Below are 20,498 nucleotides of genomic sequence, written 5' to 3'. Positions count from 1 at the left end.
AAAATGTATATTTGTATTTAGGCACGAGGATTGCACAGCACTTTATGTGCAAGTAAAAAGTAATACGTGAGCATGGGGAATTGCACTTTATTAATTCACGTGCAGTTGTACCGCGACTCCAATTGAATGATTGATTAGCAATCGAGTCTTGGTACAGCTGCATAAAAGTTGCATGTTTTCACCCACTCTGGGTTGGGTGTTCGGAGAGTGGAGAACGGGATTGGAGATGGAGGTAATAACATAAAGTAAATAAGTAAAATATCTGCTCACCGTAGTTGTCTGTGTAGTTCGTTTTTGTTGGTCTTTTTGTTTTGGCGACGAGTGCCATGTCCTGTATTTTTGTTTGTATAACCTTTTTATTTTCTGTTTATTTATTAAATGCTGAGCAAAACCATTCGCTGAGCTCCACCAAACTCCACCTCTCTCTCTGTTTATTTCCGGGTTTCTGTTTCTGGTCTGACGTCCCCCTCTCCGGCCATCTTTGTGACATAGCCCCATCAGTTTTATTGTTTCAGAATGTTTATTGCATCTTGTAAAGCGCTCTGTGATGGTGTTCCACTATGAAAGGCGCTGTTTAAAATAAAGATTGATTGATTGATTTGTTTGGTTTGTATTTAATACATGCACGCATACATCCTGATGAAAGGGTGGCTTAACATCCCAAGATTCTTTTTGTATTTAAGGCATAATAATTTTGACCTTGAGTGTATTTGGATTTTATTATAGCAATTATTGTAATTAAATTTGATTCTAAGGCTGTTTGATGGAGTGAATCCCTCTTTCTCCACACTGAGTGTGAGGAATGCATTGCCAGATAGAGGCAGATCAGGCCATTCCCCATCCATGACCCTGTCTTTATTGCTGTTATAAAACTATAGTATGATGTAACTAGGCAGAAAGTAGTTACTCTGTTGTGTAAATAAACCACAAGCACAAATAACAAGTGTGGCGAGCACTGTACATAAACCAAGTATTGTCTGCGTGAAACAAAGGCATTTCATGAAGTTTTTAGCACAGGAACTACAAAAATAAGGCCTTTTCTAAAATACTGCAACCCTTAAAATGAACAGCCATCCACTAGAAAATTGATGATTTAAAGATATATTTTAAGGTAGAAACATTATATTACAGGAAGGCTGTTATAAAAGACACTTATCAACATGCATAAGATTCTGTTTGAAATGATGAAATGTCACGGCAAGCAACTCCTTACTTTAAATTCTAGATATTTCATATGGCAACGTATCCTATAACTTTAAACTACTTGATTAAAAATCCTGCTTATAATGTCATGTACACAAACCGGGATGTCCTATGAAAAGCTAAGTAACTCAGTAGAAGATCTCACAGATAGCGTTTTCTTTGTTTCGATTATCAATCAATAGGTTTATCCTCAGTCTTGCACATTCAGCTGTTAACTGCTCAGACACTGAATAAAACTGTTTCTACCTACTACTCTCAGGTTACAAGTCAGGTTGGTAGGTTACAAGTGCAAATAGACCATTGGAGTACAATGTAGGAGAAACAGCATCTTTAACTTTTATAGCAGTGTCTTATTCCATACAATACAATATCCTCACAATGGAACCAGTGATTCTCATACTGATAAAACTTGGTTAGTACTCTCTCTTTTTTTGTTGTTATAAATTTAGTCATTGCCAATGATTTTACCCAATTTTTCTCCCCAATTTGGAATTGCCAATTGTGTTATTAATCCCGGTTCACTGCTGCAATCACCTGGTGACTCGGGGAAACGGCGGCTGACACATGCGTCCTCCGAAACATGTGCCTGCCAAGCTGTCTTTCTTCGCACTGCGGATCCACAGCAAAGCATTCAGACCTATAGTATCGGTGGACCACACAGATGTGAATGGCTCCACTGCAGACCCACAGGTGTCTCTGGTACCCAGTGAACCCTGGATTGCCCTGCCGACCTAAGCCCTCTCTACCCGGGCAGTGCTCGGCCAATTGTGCACCGCCCCCTGGGAACTCAAGGTCATGGTCAGCAATGACATGACTTGGATTCAAACCTGCGATAAAGGCTATAGAGTGCCTTTGGTTAGTACTCTTTAATGAATCCAAATGCGCCATACAAGGATCAAACATAAATGGCTGACCAGCCCTAATTCACTGTTTATATATATATATATATATATATATATATATATATATATATATATATATATATATATATATATATATATATCATATCATCGTTAAGAGCAAAATTGCGTCCGTCCGTGTAGTATGTCCCGCCCCGTGTAGGTGTATCCACCCCCGTCCGCACTTGTGTCCTGGAGACTGAGCTTGCGTGTCTGCACTTTGGGTGACGTGTTTTTCTGCCAGAAAACGGTCCTCGAATATAGCCAGAATACAGAAAAGTTTAAACTGATACAATGGATGGAACCTACCAGCCCAGCTCTGCTGCTGCCTTCCCCTGTGCATGCTATATATATAATATATATATATATATATATATATATATATATATATATATATATATATATAAATAACACCATTCGAAAAAAAAAAAAAGGCATAATACCACAGTAGTGATGTCAAAAAGTGATAATTCCTCTTTGAACTTTGATCCATTCGACTCCCCGAGACCATCACTTCTAATTCAAACACAAAATGTTTTGTTTTCAATCATTTGACAACACCCACAGTACAGAAATGTTCATTAATGATCAACAAAATGAGAATACATTTATATAAAAAAAAAAAGGATGTAAAGCCGGTTCATTTGTATCTCAGAGACACTGGAAAGGAACCGGAAATTAAAACAAGGTAAAGGCAAACATTCAAACAAAGCTGAAGCTCTAACGGATAATGAAATAGGTTGTCTGTACAGCACTGAAATACTACATTTATTTAAAAAAAAAAAAAAAAAAAAAGCAGCTGTACTCCTGAACCTCGTCTTCTTTAATATTAGCATCACAAGGGTAAAAAAAATAGATGGGCCTCTTCAGTGAGTTACAGGAAAACAATTCCGTCTCTGGTTTCTGTGACAGTTTATAAATTACTCGACCTTTGGTCTCGAATTATTTTCTGTAACTCATCTATATCTACCCACACTCTCCCAAATTCCAAATAAAAATATTGTCATTTAGAGCATTTATTTGCAGAAAATGACAACGGGTCAAAATAACAAAAAAGATGCAGTGTTGTCAGACCTCAAATAATGCAAAGAAAATAAGTTCAGATTCATTTTTAAACAACACAATACTAATGTTTTAATTTGGGAAGAGTTTAGAAATCAATATTTGGTGGAAAAACCATGATTTTCAAGCACAGCTTTCATGCATCTTGGCATGCTCTCCACCAGTCTTTCACATTGATGTTGGGCGACTTTATGCCACTCCTGGCGCAAAAATTCAAGTAGCTTGGCTTTGTTGATGGCTTGTGACCATCCATCTTCCTCTTGATCACATTCCAGAGGTTTTCAATGGGGTTCAGGTCTGGAGATTGGGCTGGCCATGACAGGGTCTTGATCTGGTGGGCCTCCATCCACACCTTGATTGACCTGGCTGTGTGGCATGGAGCATTGTCCTGCTGGAAAAACCAATCCTCAGAGTTGGGGATCATTGTCAGAGTAGAAGGAAGCAAGTTTTCTTCTAGGACAACCTGCTCTAAATTACAATATTTTTATTTGGAATTTGGGAGAAATGTTGTCAGTAGTTTATAGAATAAAACAAAAATGTTCATTTTACCCAAACACATACCTATAAATAGTAAAACCAGAGAAACTGATAATTTTGCAGTGGTCTCTTAATTTTTTCCAGAGCTGTGTATATATTACACACAAACACATTTAAGCGATACAGTCCATCAATGTGGGCTCTACCACGTGGTAGATGAACACTACCGGAGTTATGCCCCCCGAGCCGTAGGCGAGGGCGCTAATGAAAGTCTACGTCGAGAGGGCTCTATTGCTATTAGAAAACTATTTATTTCTTTATTATCTCTCTAAAAAAAGATACTTTAAAACTTATATTTACCTTGAACTTCTGATATTTCGCTGGTTAAAATAGTCCCCAACATAATTAGAATAGAATATGACACACACATAGAGAAAACGTTTTTTATTATTATTATTATTTGGCTAACATATTTATTTATTGGGGTCTTACTCTTATTATAAATTTAACTGGACATTGCCAGATAAATTAACTGTACAATTGTTGAATAGTCTGTGTAATATAGAGTCAGACTCAAAACTTGTTGTTGGAGGCGGCGCGTCATTCAAGCTGGCAGGGAGTGGACCGGCTGGTGAGGAAAGAACTGTGTGACAGGCTGGAGAGTGGATAGAGGCCCAGAGACAGACTGCAGTTCAAAAAAATAACTTTTATTATAAATAAACACAAAAATGAAAGGGCACAAGGGCCAAAACAAAGCAATTTAAACACAAAAAGACAAAAAAACAAAAATTTCCAGGCTGGGCAATGCCTTCACTGGATTCAAACTTTCCAAACAACCAAAACCCCAACTTGCTTCCTCAGCTCCCTCCCCTTTAATGGGAAGCAGAGGCTTCCTTTTATGTCAGGTGGCTGGGTGGTGATTGATCGTTAAACTAATCATCTAATCAACCCCAGCCACCTGAACACAATGAACCCAGGCAGGTAGGGGAATTTAACCCCATCCCTGCCAATTTCTAAAGAGCAGAGCTGTGCTCTGCCACAAACTGAAACAGGGTTGGCAGTTTTGACTGGCTGGTTTTGAGGCAGGGTGATTTTGGATCCAGCTGATGACAGAATTCTTGACCAATCGTGTCTTTCCTGTTGATTTGCTGTCCAATAGCTGCAAATTGAGCCTTCCATTAGTGTCCTTTTACAGACATGATTTCCCTTGTCTCTAGATCAGCATCAGAAAGTAAGTTTAAGAGCTTTTTATGTTATCAGATTAGAATGTTTAGGGAAAAAGCTGGAATTTATGCGTGTTACATATTCTAAATTACTGCTCTGCCTAACAGTATTTAAGTATCAGACGGTAGCCATATTGCTTTTACAGTTATAGATGTGCAGCTGTAACTATGAAACTGAGTGACCAATTACCTGTAAAAAATCCCAAAGTAGTAAGTAGACATGCAGTTTTGGATGATGAACAATTCAACGAACTGGAAGATATAATAATAAAAAACAGGTTCACCTGTTTCATAAATCCATAATCTGCATAATTGTGTACAGAAAAATTAAATAGTTACAGTCCTTATTCATATTAAAGTACTTTCAAATCCCATTTATGTTAAATTTAGTCTTGTGGTCAGCTTTCAAAAGGTTTTAGAAACAGATATAATGATGTCATTGCCAATCTGCACAAAAACATTATCCAGCAAAGCAGAGGAGAGACAGTCAATGCAGTTTTTGAAGTTGGTTCAAGCTGATCTTTAAAAAGGATCTATGAAAGGCCCACACAATACTTTTAAACCAGTTCAGCAAATATTACAACCAAATTCCTTTCAATGTCAGCAATAATCAAGCTTTCAGGATCAGTAGTAAGATAATAAGCTACTTCACAGCCAAAGCCAATTCTCATCAAAATGTTTTACTTATTTTATAACTCTGTTTCTTTGTATAGTAGTATCATACGTCAGATCGGTGTGGTGAAACTGTGTTCTGGAAAGCGCGAATCTCATATTATTCCTGCAGACTGGTTATGCCTGTATGAAGAAAGTTCTAATTTGCTGTGCTATCGTTCGTCCCACGACAACCTCAAGTAGTGGCGTTGCTCTGCTGGTGAATGCGGGGAAACTGCTGTAGCAGGGCCAAGGCTTTTACTTTCCCAACCCCAGGGATCTGCTGAACCATGGCCAAGACAGCCAGCTCGGCCAAATTCGACCGGCTTTTCCGATGGAAAGGGTTATGACCATATTCTTTACTCTCTTTATGAACATACAATGAAAACCATCCATTAAACACACCTGCAAAACTCCATGGTTTGTGTATTATACTGCCTGTGGTAAGAATACCTTAATTGTCTTAAATATTAATCAAAATAAGTGTTATACAGTGTGCTTAGGTCTAATTGAAAAACATTCCAACAATTAGTTTGTTCCAGTAGTACATTATTAATGCAACTATTGGGTGTTTTAAACCGCTTCAACACCTTGCACCACGGAGTACCACGTTGTACCTACGCACATTACTGTTTTTTGTCTAATCTACAGAGTTTCTTTCAACCTGGGCTGCGGTGTGTATACCTTGAGGCAACGCTGGTACTGTGGGATGCTTGCTTTGTAGTAAGGGGCGAAAGCAGTCCTGGATTCTGCCTCATTGAATTTTCAATGACTGGCACTGAGTGAATTGTTGGCTGTCATGCTAAAAACTACATCACACAAATACGTGCAGGCATGTTTGCTTGGGTTACTTGTTCATGCAAGTTCAGGGGTAAAATATATTTTAAATGAATCCAAAAACACCAGAGTACAAGTGATTAAAAGTAGAAACAAAATTAAGTCATATCTGAGGATTATTAGCATTATTATGTTTTTCCCCTTAGACTTCCTTTCACTGTGATGGAAATCTTTTGGATATGCAAATATTCCCAATACAATACTATATACAGGTAAAACATGATTTATAAAGGTGTGGTTAGCAGAGGGTAGAGAAAGCAGTTATACTAAAAAAATATATAATAAAACATTTGACTATCAACTTTTTTGACGATCAATGATTCATCACTTTTTCAATTAGCTAGTGATCTGATTTTTTTGATCATAAGGTCCTGACCATCATACAGTAAATCTACCTTAAATTAGGTACAATCTGTAGAAGTCTCTGCACTGTATTGATAACAAAAGAAGCAGAAGATATTTTAGGAAGGGTGTGGGCGAGTAGAACAAGTAATCTCCTGTTAGATGCTTAATGGTCCATTGATAAACATTGTTCTACCTGAATATTACCCTAACTAATGGTCTGACACACATCCTACCAGAACAGATATAATCTCGGCGCCAGCAAAAACATAGCTTTCATAACACAAGAGTTTTCTAGCCCTTGTGAAATAAAAGAAGCCTGAAAGATAATCTGACTAAGAAAAAATCTAAATGCATTTCTTAGGTTATGGTTGTAAAGGGACCATTGTATGTGAAATCTTTTGTGGTTTCTAGTTTTGTTTTTTTAGTTTAAATTCCATTCTGCAATACCCACTACACTAGTATTTCTAAGTGATCTTAAACTACATCACTGCCAAAAAATGTAAAGTACAAAGACCATTGGTATTTGGTGTAAACATTATAAACACCAGCCAAAACACTGTCAATAAGGTGTTAGGAGACCACCGTCAATTACTGTTGTAGAAGGAAACCACCATTTCCTTCATTATTGCCATTAACTAATAATATTTCAGTGCATTTGTTCTACAAATACAGTATCATAGCTTCTCATGTGTAATGTGTACTTACACTTCGAAATCAAACAAGTTTCCTCTTGCAGTTGTTTCCAACCACCATGTCTGTTTCAGAAATGTACAGCATACAGGTTTGATTAGATAGATGGAAGTCCACTAATCTCAGCCATCTTCAAATAAGAGTTTGTTCTTTCCTAAAATAATGTGAACATTGGATTACTACATATACGGCACTTGGATACCATCAAAGGCACAGAGGCCAACAAGCAGATACCGCAATTTTTATTCTGGGTTACTGCATATTTTATTGGTAATCTTAAAGAAATATCTAAAAATATTTTAATTTTTTTAATTTTTTTAATTTAGTTGAATTCATTTAGTTATTTTGTGAAGATTATAGCATATTTTACCTAATGTTAATAGATTAAGGTTACATGATAATTATTTTAAATGATCATATTCTACTCAAAGTTCCATAGTCTCTCCTGGCTGGTGGCTACCCTAAGGAATTGAAACAGAAGCAACATTTAGTTTGCAACCCTTTGGTGCCCTCTAATGGTGAGACCTACTAGAAAATACTATAAATACAGTACACTAGTCCATCGCGTATCCGACTGCAGTGGGACCAGAGTAAAAAGTTGGATAAATTACTCCTGTTTTAAATACCATTATACACAGCTGTACCAATAACTATATTCACATAATTATTGTTTTGAGACTCAGCTTTTAAGGGAGCTCCTCTAAATCCCTTGTTTATAAAGATACAGGGCATTAATGCTTGTGACAGGGTAGCCGTCTGCTGTGAGTGGCAGGCAGGAGATTGAGACGGAGGTTGACGTTGATACGCCCCGCAAGCAGACAGGATTTATTTACATATCAACACACTGAACAGCTCACTTGACACTACCACTACATTCAACACAGTGTACGAAACAATTACTGATTTATCTACAATCTCTGGACTAATTTTCTCTGTTCAATAATAAACAAAATCTGGCTACTTGTCCGGTTGTCAGCGGTTTCAACTTGCTTACTCTCGCTTCATTATCCAACCCCGATTCTCTGTCATTCATTCTCTAACTCACTCACACGCACGCACAAACGCACATACGCCGGTGAATTTCAGCATCTTTAGCCCAGCTGGCTTTGGTTTTGTAGCAGCCCTGAGGTGAATAAATTAAACCTTTTTTATAAGTGACACCGCTCTGGAACACACCTACCTGCTGATTATATTCCACACCCAGCAAAATCACACACAGCTTCAGTCATTCAGATGTTTATGTGACGTACTCAAAAAAAAGTAAAAAAAAAGAATTACATCTGACTGTTTCTCCTTTCGTTATCCTATTTACAATGTTTTGAATACAGACGTCAGAAAGACTGCTGCGAGGCTTCTAGGTATGAGTATATCTCTGGACCTTCTAGTGTTAAACACATAAACCAGTAGGTTTTACTTTTATATAGTACTTTTTTTTTTTCTTTCAGGAATACGACATACAGTGAGGCTCTTCACTCAGCTGCAGCCCTGAATGATCTACCTCTGGGGTTTATATGCCCCAGAGAAACAGGTATAGGCAGCTGGCTCTAACTTACAATAATGAGGCCAACTGCCAAAATGATAACACAATTAAACAATTACCAAATAATTAAACCATTAACTAATAATACAACTAAACAATAACACAATCTAGGCTGGCAGGGAGGCTTTAAACCCTGTCCTTGCCACCAAACACACACACATCAGTACATACACTTGCAGGGCTCCTGCCCTGATTCAATACACTATTTAGAACAGGGGTTCTCAAACAAGATCCTGGGGACCCCCTGTAGCTTCTGGTTTTCATTCCAACGGAGCTCTTAAACAGTTGCATTTCAAGTTACTTATCTAATCTTCTATCTAACTGTTCAACTGAAAAAAAAAACTGAAAACAAGTAAAAAGGTCTAATTAAGCAAATTATCAGTTCAGTTAAGGGTCTAGTTAAGTTATTGAGAGCTCGGTTGGAATGAAAACCAGCAGCCACAGGGGGTGCCCAGGACCGAGTTTGAGAAGCCCTGATTTAGAGTATAAATTTACACAACAAAACCTTTTCATGCATAGGCTTACAATCCACCCACACCCACCCCCCCCAAAAAAACCTTTCAATTACAAGCGCAACTCGCTTTCGCTTTCCTGCAGCCACTCTGCATTAGCGCTGTACACGTGGGCGACGTCGCTGAAGAGCTTGCTCATAGTGGATAAACGGTAGTGAATTTTCCAGTTTTCAGGGTAAACATCGGGTGTTCTATGGGTGTGTATTTTGAAGCATTAGTTTTTCATTTATTCATAATTGTACCTTTTATTAGCAATAGTAATATTTTCACTACTAGTCCAGGGATGGAAATAAGTCTCCTATTGCATAGCAGTTTCACCCATTCCAGGTTTTACTACGAGCGTGATTATATAATGATCCCCCTCCTAGGGGCTGATGGGTTTATAATGCTACCATCAGCATAAGACATGTACTTTCCTCTCAACTAGATATGTGATATGTGTCTTATTAAACTCAAAGTAAAACCAGGAATGGATCAAATTGCTATGCAATGGGTCTCTTATTTCCATCTCTGTAGTCCCACTTTTCTTCAGCTGAAGATCTGGTTGCTCTTTGCAGACATATTTTACCCTGATGCCCCTGAGCTATTGCAGACCCCCTCCACTTCTCATTGACGAGCATGCGTCCACAAGGCACTCCTGCTCCTGTTCTCACTGGGGTCCCGGTATCACCCATCGGCACCACATCATTGAATCTTAAAATGAAACACACAAGACGAAGGTCATTGACCAACTATTGATATGTACTTTTCCTTTGTGTCTTGTACCGAAAAAGAAGCAAAAACAGGCTGTATAGATTAGTCTCAGTCTTGTCAGCAGTGTGGAACCCCAAAGTATACTTCACAGGTGTCCCTGATTGTACTTCTTATGCTCTTGTTGAAAATGTTGACTGAAAGCCAAACCAACACACCTTTTGTAACACAGCTTGTCAAATCAAATATAACCTTGGTGGTTGCTGTTAGTACTGTATTATTTTTGTTGTTGTAATGATTATTAATATGATGATTATTATGATTATGATTATTATTAAGTAAACCAAACCGATAACTTTACAGGTACACTGGATTATTAGTCCTTCACTTTCAATTTTATTTATTGAAACTTTATATCATTAACTGTAACAAACTCAACTGAGCGGAAGTCACCCAGTTTTCACTACACACGGTTTGGTCTCAGTATAATTTGCTGGCAGTAACGCTTTGGAGAGTTTAAAAAGTGCACTAAATATATATGCTCGTATCACTTTATGTAAGAGACATTTAAAGAAAAACAAAGTCGATTTTTGCACTCGTCGATGCAAACTTTCGCTGCACTGAAAAATTGCACATTGCATTTTTACTTTCTGGAACAGCCTGAGTCTATAACATACAACTTTCTGAACAATAACATTAACACTCTCGGTTCTCTTAACTCACCCAACTGAATTCCTTCAGTCCATGCCATGCCTTGTTTTGTTGGTTTTTTTGTTTTTTGTTTTTGTTTTTTTGTGTGTGTAGTTACGTTTTTCAACAGAAAATGACTGACTGCAAGATTTGCCTATTGCAAATGCTTTTGAACCGTATTATCTAATCAAATTAACTGAATTGTACAAGCGGAGTCTATGAAAGCCAGGAAGCGGCTTGGAATTTCTAAACAGACAGCGTTGCTAAGAGGATTAAAGATAAATTGTGGTTGGACAAACACATTGCCCATATCCAATCGTTTGCAGCGTTACAGTAGTGCGGGTGAATGAGAGAAAGCGTCTAGTTACCGGGTGATTAAACGGAAGAGAAGTGTAATTGATGTGATGCACGGAATTATCTTTCTGCATTTTCCAGAAAACCGAGGAATCAAAGTACTTTTTTTTGCATTGTTGATTTGAAGCGGAGCAAAAAATATGACATCGTTTTCAAAGATGGCATTCAGCTTTAGAAGAAGGGATACAGTGGAATTTGTAAGTAGTAACTGATCCAGATTTATTTGTATTTTTTCCTGAAGCTCATTGGAATTTCTAAATGTGTATAAAATTGATACCACCTAAATATTGGGGTGTTTTGGCGAAATATTTTAAAGTCTGTTATACCATTCAGCAAAATTTCTGCAAAAACAGAATCCATTCATGTAGCCAAATGCCATGGTGATATATATACTCTTTTGAGAAAACTCCCTTTTGCCTATATATATATATATATGATATATATATATATTATATATATATATATATATTAATATATATATATATATATATGAGAGAGAGCGAGGCTCACACAGCTCGACAATCGTGTGCATCGACAATCGTTTTCATTATTTTTACTGTATAATGCACAGTTTACTGTATAAACGAAAATTCTAGGCTGTAGTTTCATTGTGCCAGAATGAAGATATGGTTTCCTAGCAGTTATTTATTTTTCTTTTTTTTTTTTTTTTTTTTTACATGGTACAGTTGATGCCTTCTCTCAAGCTTCCTTGTCCTTGAATTGTGCTTGTCATTATGTACTTTTACTAGGTAAGACACTGGACACTGTATTGGGATTTATACTAATCTGCTTGCTAAGTCACTAATAAGTTAAACATTGTCTGCATTGATGAGCCAAACAAATGTGGTGGGTCAGAGTCAAACTATACTGCTGGGATTGAGAGGACCCTGTATTCAGTTCTCCAAAGCAAATTCATTATGGCTTCTACATGCTTGTCTGTTTTGCTTAGTTTGGTTTCTATAATGTTTTGTTTCTCATCTCATCATAACTAACCTGGTTTCCCGTCGTTTGTTTAGAAGCACATAGCTCATGGCTTGATCCCTGCTGCCACCATTGCTCCCAGGTCTGCAGTGCCCCGCACCCCTCCCCCTTGCAGCCCAAACCCCTCTCCAGAAAGGCCCAGGTACATACGTGTGTGTGTGTGTGTGTGTGTGTGTGTGTGTGTGTGTGTGTGTGTGTGTGTGTGTGTGTGTGTGTGTGTGTGTGTGTGTGTGTGTGTGTGTGTGTGTGTGTGTGTGTGTGTGTGTGTGTGTGTGTGTGTGTGTGTGTGTGTGTGTGTGTGTGTGTGTGTGTGTGTGTGTGTGTTTCTCTTTCATTCTGTTTGCCTGTTTTTATTTAGTTGTCATAACCACAGAAATGGTGGATCCGTGACTGTAGCCGGGAGATCAACGTGCTGTAAGTTTACAAGAAGCTTTGTGTTTCTGGCTAAAAAAAAAAATAATAATAAAAAAAAATAAATAAATCTCTTATGTTCTAGTAGAAGTGTTGTCCAGTTACTGTTTCACTGCCACATAATTTATGCCTTCATAACAAACTTAAAAAAACATTTCATCAGTAAAATTAGTAAGCATATTAATCACTTCTATCAGCTCCAGCACAAAACATCTACAGTATTTCAAAATCACATACTCCAGACACCACCTTTTTTTCCTATCTGTCAAACAACTTGGGGCAATTCTATGATAAGAACATAAGAAAGTTTACAAACGAGAGGAGGCCATTCGGCCCATCTTGCTTGTTTGGTTGTTAGTAGCTTATTGATCCCAGAATCTCATCAAGCAGCTTCTTGAAGGATCATCCCAGGGTGTCTACAACAGCATTACTGGGAGTTGGTTACAGACCATCAATTCTCAGTATAAAAAAGTTCCTCCTATTTTCTGTTCTGAATGCCCCTTTGTCATTTGTGACCCCTGGCCCTTGTTTCTTTTTCCAAGACGAAAAAGTTCCTTGGGTCGACATTGTCAATACCTTTTAGAATTTTGAATGCTTGAATCAGATCGTTGTGTAGTCTTATTTGTTCAAGACTGAATAGTTTCAATTCTTTAAGCTTGTCTGCATATCACATGCCTTTTAAACCCGGAATAATTCTGGTCGCTCTTTTTTGCACTCTTTCTAGAGCAGCAATATCCTTTTTGTAACAAGGTGACCAGAACTGAACACAATATTCTAGATGAGGCCTTACTAATGCATTGTAAAGTTAGCATTACTTCCTTTGATTTAAATTCAACACTTTAAGCATCTTGTTGGCCTTTCTTATAGCTTCCCAGCATTGTCTAAATGAAGACATTTCTGAGTCAATATAAATTACTAGGTCTTTTTCATAGATTCCTTCTTCAATTTCAGTATCTCCCATATGATATTTATAATGCACATTTGTATTGCCTCGTGCAATACCTTACACGTTTCTTTATTAAATGTCATTTGCCATGTGTCTGCCCAGTTCTGAATCTTGTCTAGATCATTTTGAATGACCTTTGCTGCTGCAACGGTGTTTGCCAATCCTCCTGTTTTTGTTTCGCCTGCAAATTTAACAAGTGTGCTTACTGTACCAGAATCTAAGTCATTAATTTAGATTAGGAATAGCAGATAATGTAATACTGATGCCTGTTGTACTCCACTGATTACCAATCAGTACTTTTCTGTTTTCTACATGTTAACCACTCCCTAATCTATTTGCATGCATTTCCTTGAATCCCTACTTCGTTCAGTTTGAGAATTCATCTGTTACATGGGACTTTGTCAAAAGCTTTTTGGAAATCTAAATAAACCATGTCATATGCTTTAGATTAGTTAGACACACTATCCCTTTCCTAAAACTGTGCCATCTGTCTCCCAGGATACTGTTACCATATAGGTAATTTTCCATGTTGGATCTTATTATAGTTTCCATAAGTTTACATATCATAGAAGTGCGGGCTTATTGGTCTGTAGTTACCGGGTTCAGTTTTGTCTCCCTTTTTGTGGATCGGTATTACATTTGCAATTCTCCAGTCTGTCGGTTCAACCCCTGTGTCAAGGGTTTGATTGATCTTGATCTTGATTAGTGGTTTGTAAATAACTTATTTTAATGTATTTGAGTACTATTGGGATGATTTCATCTGACCCAGGGGATTTGTTTATTTTAAGAGCTCCGTGAAAAAAGTGCCATATTTCAAAAACATATTCATCTTTATTTTTATTAAAGCATGCATACTTTTTGCATACTTTTACTTTTTCATTTTTTTCTTTACAGCTGTTTTATATATATATATATATATATATATATATATATATATATATATATATTATATATATATTATTTCATATATGTTACAACGCATATGTGTGTGTGTGTGTGTGTGTGTGTGTGTATGTGTATATATATATATATATATATATATATATATATATATATATGTGCATATATATATAATATATATATATATATGTATATATATATATATATATATATATATTTATATTGTATTTAACGACAAAAAGCAGGGTTATTTGTATTTTATTATTGTTTGGTCGGACGACTGAGATGCTGTCCGCCATTGGTATTGTTTTGTGTTTTAGTATTTTATAATACCTCGTGAGAATGCTTGACCGTCAGCTATTGATTATTTAACTGGCTGACAGTCACGCAACCTTATTAAAGTCGTGCAGACTATGGCCGAGAGGTAATAATTTACTAGCTAGTTAACCCCTTGTCCAGAATATAAAAGACCTGCAGCTTTGGCTGCACAGTGATGAGTGTGTTCGAGAGGCGGAACGAGTCGGGTGGTGAAGGAAAGTAAAACATTAATGTGAGTAGAAAACCATTGCTAAAACGTGGTGGATCTGCACCACCACAGTACTTGTTTGTTCCATCCGTTTGTTTTGGCCAACATGCCCTTTTGTTTTGTGGGTTTTGTTTTGTTTTGTAAAACTGTTTATTCTTCTGTTATTTAATAAACGCACTGAGTGCCGTAGCGTCTCAGTTTTGCCCCACCATTCCTTGTTTTGGTTTGTGTTTCTGGTCTGACGTCACCCTTGCAGCCATTCTTGTCACATATGTAGGGCCTTACACGTATGGTTTTGGAGTGCGATATAACACCTCCAGAGACGCTGGCCAGGAACAGTACTGCAGGCATTTAATTATTTTATTTTATTTTTTTGTAGAAGTTTTTTTTTGGGGGGGACGGGGGGGGGACGGGACCAGAACAAACAAAAAAAAATACTCAGGGGCGGGGGTACCCTGTCACAGTTCCCAAATGCAGAGACTTTGTCTTGTTCACAAATGAATAGCATTTTAAAAACAAAATTGAATGATTCATTGGTGATCAAACCTAGGGCCTGCGTGTAAAACAGATGTGATAACCACAACATTATGGAAGCCACTTTTGCCAGTGCTTACACATTTATTTACAAATTTGTACAACCTGATGTGGTTGTAGAAGTCTCTCGAGCTGCTGTTTTTGTTTTTATTCAGAATGTTCTCAGCAGCAGTAAATTAGATGGAGAAACATTGCATTTTACCAAAACCCATGATTGAACCAGGGACCTTAGATGCTCAGATTAATGCTCTTAGACCCAAGACCAAAAATCTATAAAATGTATATTTCAACAAGCAAGGCAATATTTCATGTCCATAACAATAAATGGTTGCTTTCATACATGTCTTAACTAATCCTTTATACTTTTTCAATATTATCTTTGTTCCACCTTGTATGCATCTTTTGCTTCCCTTACCTAATTTCTGTCAAACTAGGATGTTATGTTCCACTTAATTTCTTTAGTGTTTAAACTTCAGGATTTAAAATTAAATGTTCTTGGATTTTTTGTAACCCATCAAAAAAAGTAGAATGAAAAGCTCTCCATTTAGACTTTTGTATGATGCACTACGTCATTGAAATGGATAAGACTGCATGCACCATCATTTATATGTACATTGAATAAATAACCTTCCACTGCACCTACTGTATTATCACTATAGCTGACGTGTATTTTTGACCCACAATATATTAACATCATGCCAAAGGGAATACTTTTTGTTCATGAAAACTCCCTTTTCTAGTTTTCTACAAAGGACATATTGTCAAAGTGACATAACTATTTAGAATTTACCACAAATAAAAATCTTTCAAGGCCTTTATTGACACACTGATTTTTAATTATATTTTGAGACTGTCATCTCTTATTTCTCAATTCTTTAAAAATACTTTTAGGTCTGCCTTAGCAGCTGCCATTTTATCCACATCACTAACTGGTCATACAGTGGCAATCCCCCAACCTCGACAGAGGTCCCTCTTGGAGACAGACTTCTCTTATTCAGAGAACAGGAGCAGCATAGAGCCATACGCCAGTGCTGCTGAGATTAAAAGGTAATGTTGGGTACTGATTATTAGTTATTTATGTCAATGGTCTTTAGACCATAATTTTACTTTTAGGGGAGACCATGAAAAATAAAAGTACTAATTTATAGTCTGCTGGGGTATTTTTATAATAAGGTGGTGTATTGTGATACATGACAAACAGCACTGCACACTATACCTTCTTGTAGTTCACTAAATGGTTAAATGGAATTTATAGTTGAAATAATGAATACATGCTCTCCCGTATCATTTAACAAAATCGTCTGTCATTTAATGATAATTGTACCCTACATCTCCTGTGAATTGTATTGTTACCTGCATATTGTGAAAAATCTTTTAGCAGGACCTTTTTATTGTTATTTATGGCTATATGGAAATTATGTCTTAAATATGGGTATGTGCCATATTTCATTTTCTGATATAAACAATAAGAAAACCGTGCACTTCGTTCAATAGCTGCTGATTTCTTTTAAACAGTCATGTGTATCTTCTGCTGTCAGCAGATGGTGCTGCTAGTACACAGGTAAAATCTAAATCTTAATTAACATAAAATGAGTGTACTTAATAAATCATTTAGGACCCATTTGCAAACAAGCTGGGTGCAGCTCACTATGGCTTTCCTAAATAAAAATTTAACAACAAAAAATGTAACAACGTTTACATCAAGTTGTAAAAAGCTGTGCACTAATAAGTTAGTTGTGTCCAGCAAGGACAACATCCTGCCTTGGAACAGCTTGTTCTAACAAGAACAACGTTTCTGCAGCTAAGAGTCGTCAACTGTTTATAACATCCAGCCAAGGGTGGATGCTGTAGTTGAAGCAAATAGAAATCACAATGAAATATGAATCATAACCTGTTAATGGAAAGCAATGCTCACTATGGGCCACAGTAGAATCTTTCAGTGTGGAGCACACCATAAGGCAAATATTAGTACACGCATAACTTTTCACCACTGTTGCTGTTTAGTTGCCAATTGACATTTGATCTGGTTGCAGGGAGAGGTGGAATAACACGGTGAATGGCAGGCCCTGCATGCCTTCCTCAAGGTTCTCTGATGTTGAGTGTGATGACTATGAAGATGAAGATGTAGAGAAGGAGGTGCTATTGGAGTCAGAAGGCCATATCTATCACAGTCTTGCAAAGGAGGATGAGAATCAGATTGAACCTATTTATGCCAAACAAAACAAAAAGGTAACCGTATTTCCATGCAGTAGATGCTCCTTCATTTCAAATCCTCTGGGAACAGTGAGGGTTTTATTTAATGTACTTTTGCTATTGCATAGTTCAGCCATAAACATTGTTTGGATAATCCAGAGTTGAGATAACAGAAATGCAACTGTATATGTTGAAAAGGGAAGGCATGCTTCTCAAGCCAGTAATTTTAAATTGATATGAGTTTGGTGGCTATAGCTGCAAACATACTGCTTTTTGCTTTCTGGATTCAGAAATTTGTGGATGGAATCTACAAGTTGCTGTAAGGAACATGGGCTTTAAAACTTCTTGAACAATTTAACAGAATTACATGTAAAATTATTTTTCCATTCTGTAATTCATTCATTTATTAGTAGTTGGGAATCAATCACAGTTAAAGATTTGTCAAAATGAAATTCCAGTACATCTTCTGTGTATAGATATCCTCCCATGCATGCTAGCTAACATGTTTGTTACAGTAGTAATTCCAGAGTACAATTTAAGTTTTTGTGATTTCTAAGATGTTAATATTATTGTAACAGAAATCACTTTGGATAGTTTGAGCTCAGCTGTGCTTCATGGTCTTCATGCCTAAACTGAACAAGAGTTAATAACAACATTCACCCTGCAAAGAACATATTAACACATAACATAACATAATAACTTAATAACATAGATTTCCCATGGATATGCGTTACATTTACCATAGTTTACTGTGTTTAATGTGCGTTACCATCTGAAACAAAAACGCAAATTTGTCAAAAGTGCCCAGCCATTTAAAGTGGAGATATGAAAAACATAAGCCCAGTTTCACAAAACATTTGGGGCAACCTTGGCCAGCACCAAGCAAATGGCACAACTGTAAAAGCTGTGAGAGTCAAGGTTGCCCCAGTTGTTTCTAATAACATGGTTTGTGTTTTATCCGCTTTTATTGTGCCTGAAAAACACAGGCCAGGTTAGTAGAAACAATTGGGGCAACCTTGACCCCTACCTACAGTTGTGCCTATTTGCTGATGCTTAAGTGTATTTGTTTTACTTGTGTGATATTTGTAATGTCACCTGGAGGTGAATGTATGTGGATAGTAGTAAACATGTTAACTAGTTGTAAGAGTTAAATTGACCTTATGGCAAGGAATTGGATTTCAAACAAAACCCTCTTTAAGCTAGTTGATTGCAACAACCAAAAGGTGGTGCCGTACTGTACTGCATCTTTTTCATTTGCTTATTTATGTTTGCCAAGGGCAGTTTATAATTAAATACAGAATAGCCTTTTGAAAGTAATTTCATCAGAATTTTGACAAATTATAACTGCATTCTGAGTATTACATTTGTGATCCATCCAGTCGCTTCTGTTATAATTTAGAATCAAATTATATTTTTGCCAGGAAAGGGATAGCTTCCTATATTAAGCCATTTTTAATATTGAATACTTTTTTTTTTTTTTTTGTCTTCGGTCTAAAAATAATGGTCAGACACAGGAACAAATATGGCCTGATTTGTTAAAATGTGATACAAATACGATTAATCCTATTTTAAAGATTATTTTATTTTATGACCCTTAGAAAAAATGTTGCTTTGATAAATGAGAAACTTCTTAGCCCCTCTAAAAAAAGGTATCATGAACTGAAAGCTTGATTTTATATTAATTCAAATATTATTTGAAAATGTTATTAAAACAGTCCTTAATGTTTTATTAATATGGCTCTTAGGCAGCTCTATTGGATTATTGTCATAGTGCAGCAAGACAGCATTGTTTTAACCCATAGCCCTGTCAATGATTCAAATCACACACTTTCTAACATACTTCATGTTTGCTAACAATTCAAAATTGCCATTCTCCTTACTTCAATCCCCGTGTGTTGAAATGGAGCCTTAGCAGTAGTATTCACAATGGATTTGCAGTGAACAGATTGATACAGAACAGACAGAAGGCATATCACAGGTGCAGCTTGTGGAACAAGGCATGGCTTAGTGAACATAACTGAAATACAAATTGTAAATGGCCTTTGTTTGCAGATTGCATACTGTCAGCAAGTTCAGCATGCAGGTTAGGAGAGCAACCCGAATTAATATCTGTAGTAGACTTTCGACATGTATGGCAATATAGAAAGTTCTTAAACTGCACACTGGGTGTCAAGGTGGAAATATTCACACACTGAAACAGACAGCTGCATCCCCACTGTAACTGGGGCTTATATCATAGAAAAGAAATTTGTTGTGAAATAGGATTTACCATTTATTACACAGAGTCTTATAAAGTAGAGTGAAAGAGACCAGATCTGCATGCTGTTGCTGGTTTTGTACTATGAAACTGTCAATAACTAGAAACCATATAATTTCCCAGGAAAATTGATTTTAACGTGATAAAACTAGCAAGAAACTACTCCAAAAAAGAATTGAACAGCTCCTACTATACTTGCAACCAGCCCCAGGAGAACATTTTAATGTGCAGGTGCAGGTATTCTGTATAGCAGCTTTCAAAAAGTACCAAAAACAATGTGTTCTTTTAAGTTTGTTTCAGAAACAGCGGGGCAACATTTGTACTGATGCCAAAATCACATTGCTCTAGCTTGATCAAGCAACTGCGTGGAATACATGCTAAAGTTTGTCTAAAGACCCTGTTTCTTTTCTTTTTTTTTTACAAAACCTGAACCTCATTTGCCTTCAAGCCATAATCATTAATCAACAACGCATTAGGCCACTATGTTTTTAGTGTGTACAGCATGTAACCATGGCAACTGAGGAATGGTTTAGGCACATTTAATATAAAATCGATTAGACAAAGCCCATATCCACTA

At 36.8% G+C, this 20,498-nt stretch overlaps 1 protein-coding gene and 1 long non-coding RNA gene across 2 annotated transcripts; both read left to right on the top strand.

Moving 5' to 3' along the window:
• Window positions 1–11,234: 11,234 nt before the first annotated feature.
• On the top strand, window positions 11,235–12,290 carry LOC121296173. Its single transcript, XR_005947028.1, has 3 exons — window positions 11,235–11,370; window positions 11,860–11,922; window positions 12,190–12,290. It is a non-coding gene; the product is annotated as an uncharacterized LOC121296173 (long non-coding RNA).
• A 2,534-nt stretch (window positions 12,291–14,824) lies between these two features.
• LOC121296695 (centrosomal protein of 89 kDa-like) lies at window positions 14,825–17,987 on the top strand. The gene is made up of 4 exons (XM_041222468.1): window positions 14,825–14,835; window positions 16,363–16,518; window positions 17,505–17,700; window positions 17,955–17,987. Exons 1-4 carry the CDS (start codon window positions 14,825–14,827, stop codon window positions 17,985–17,987), a joined length of 396 nt encoding a protein of 131 aa, XP_041078402.1.
• Window positions 17,988–20,498: the final 2,511 nt, after the last annotated feature.

The sequence above is a fragment of the Polyodon spathula genome, chromosome 21 (assembly GCF_017654505.1).
Source record: "Polyodon spathula isolate WHYD16114869_AA chromosome 21, ASM1765450v1, whole genome shotgun sequence".
NCBI lineage: Eukaryota > Metazoa > Chordata > Actinopteri > Acipenseriformes > Polyodontidae > Polyodon > Polyodon spathula.
This window is presented reverse-complemented; position numbering and strand designations above follow the sequence as displayed.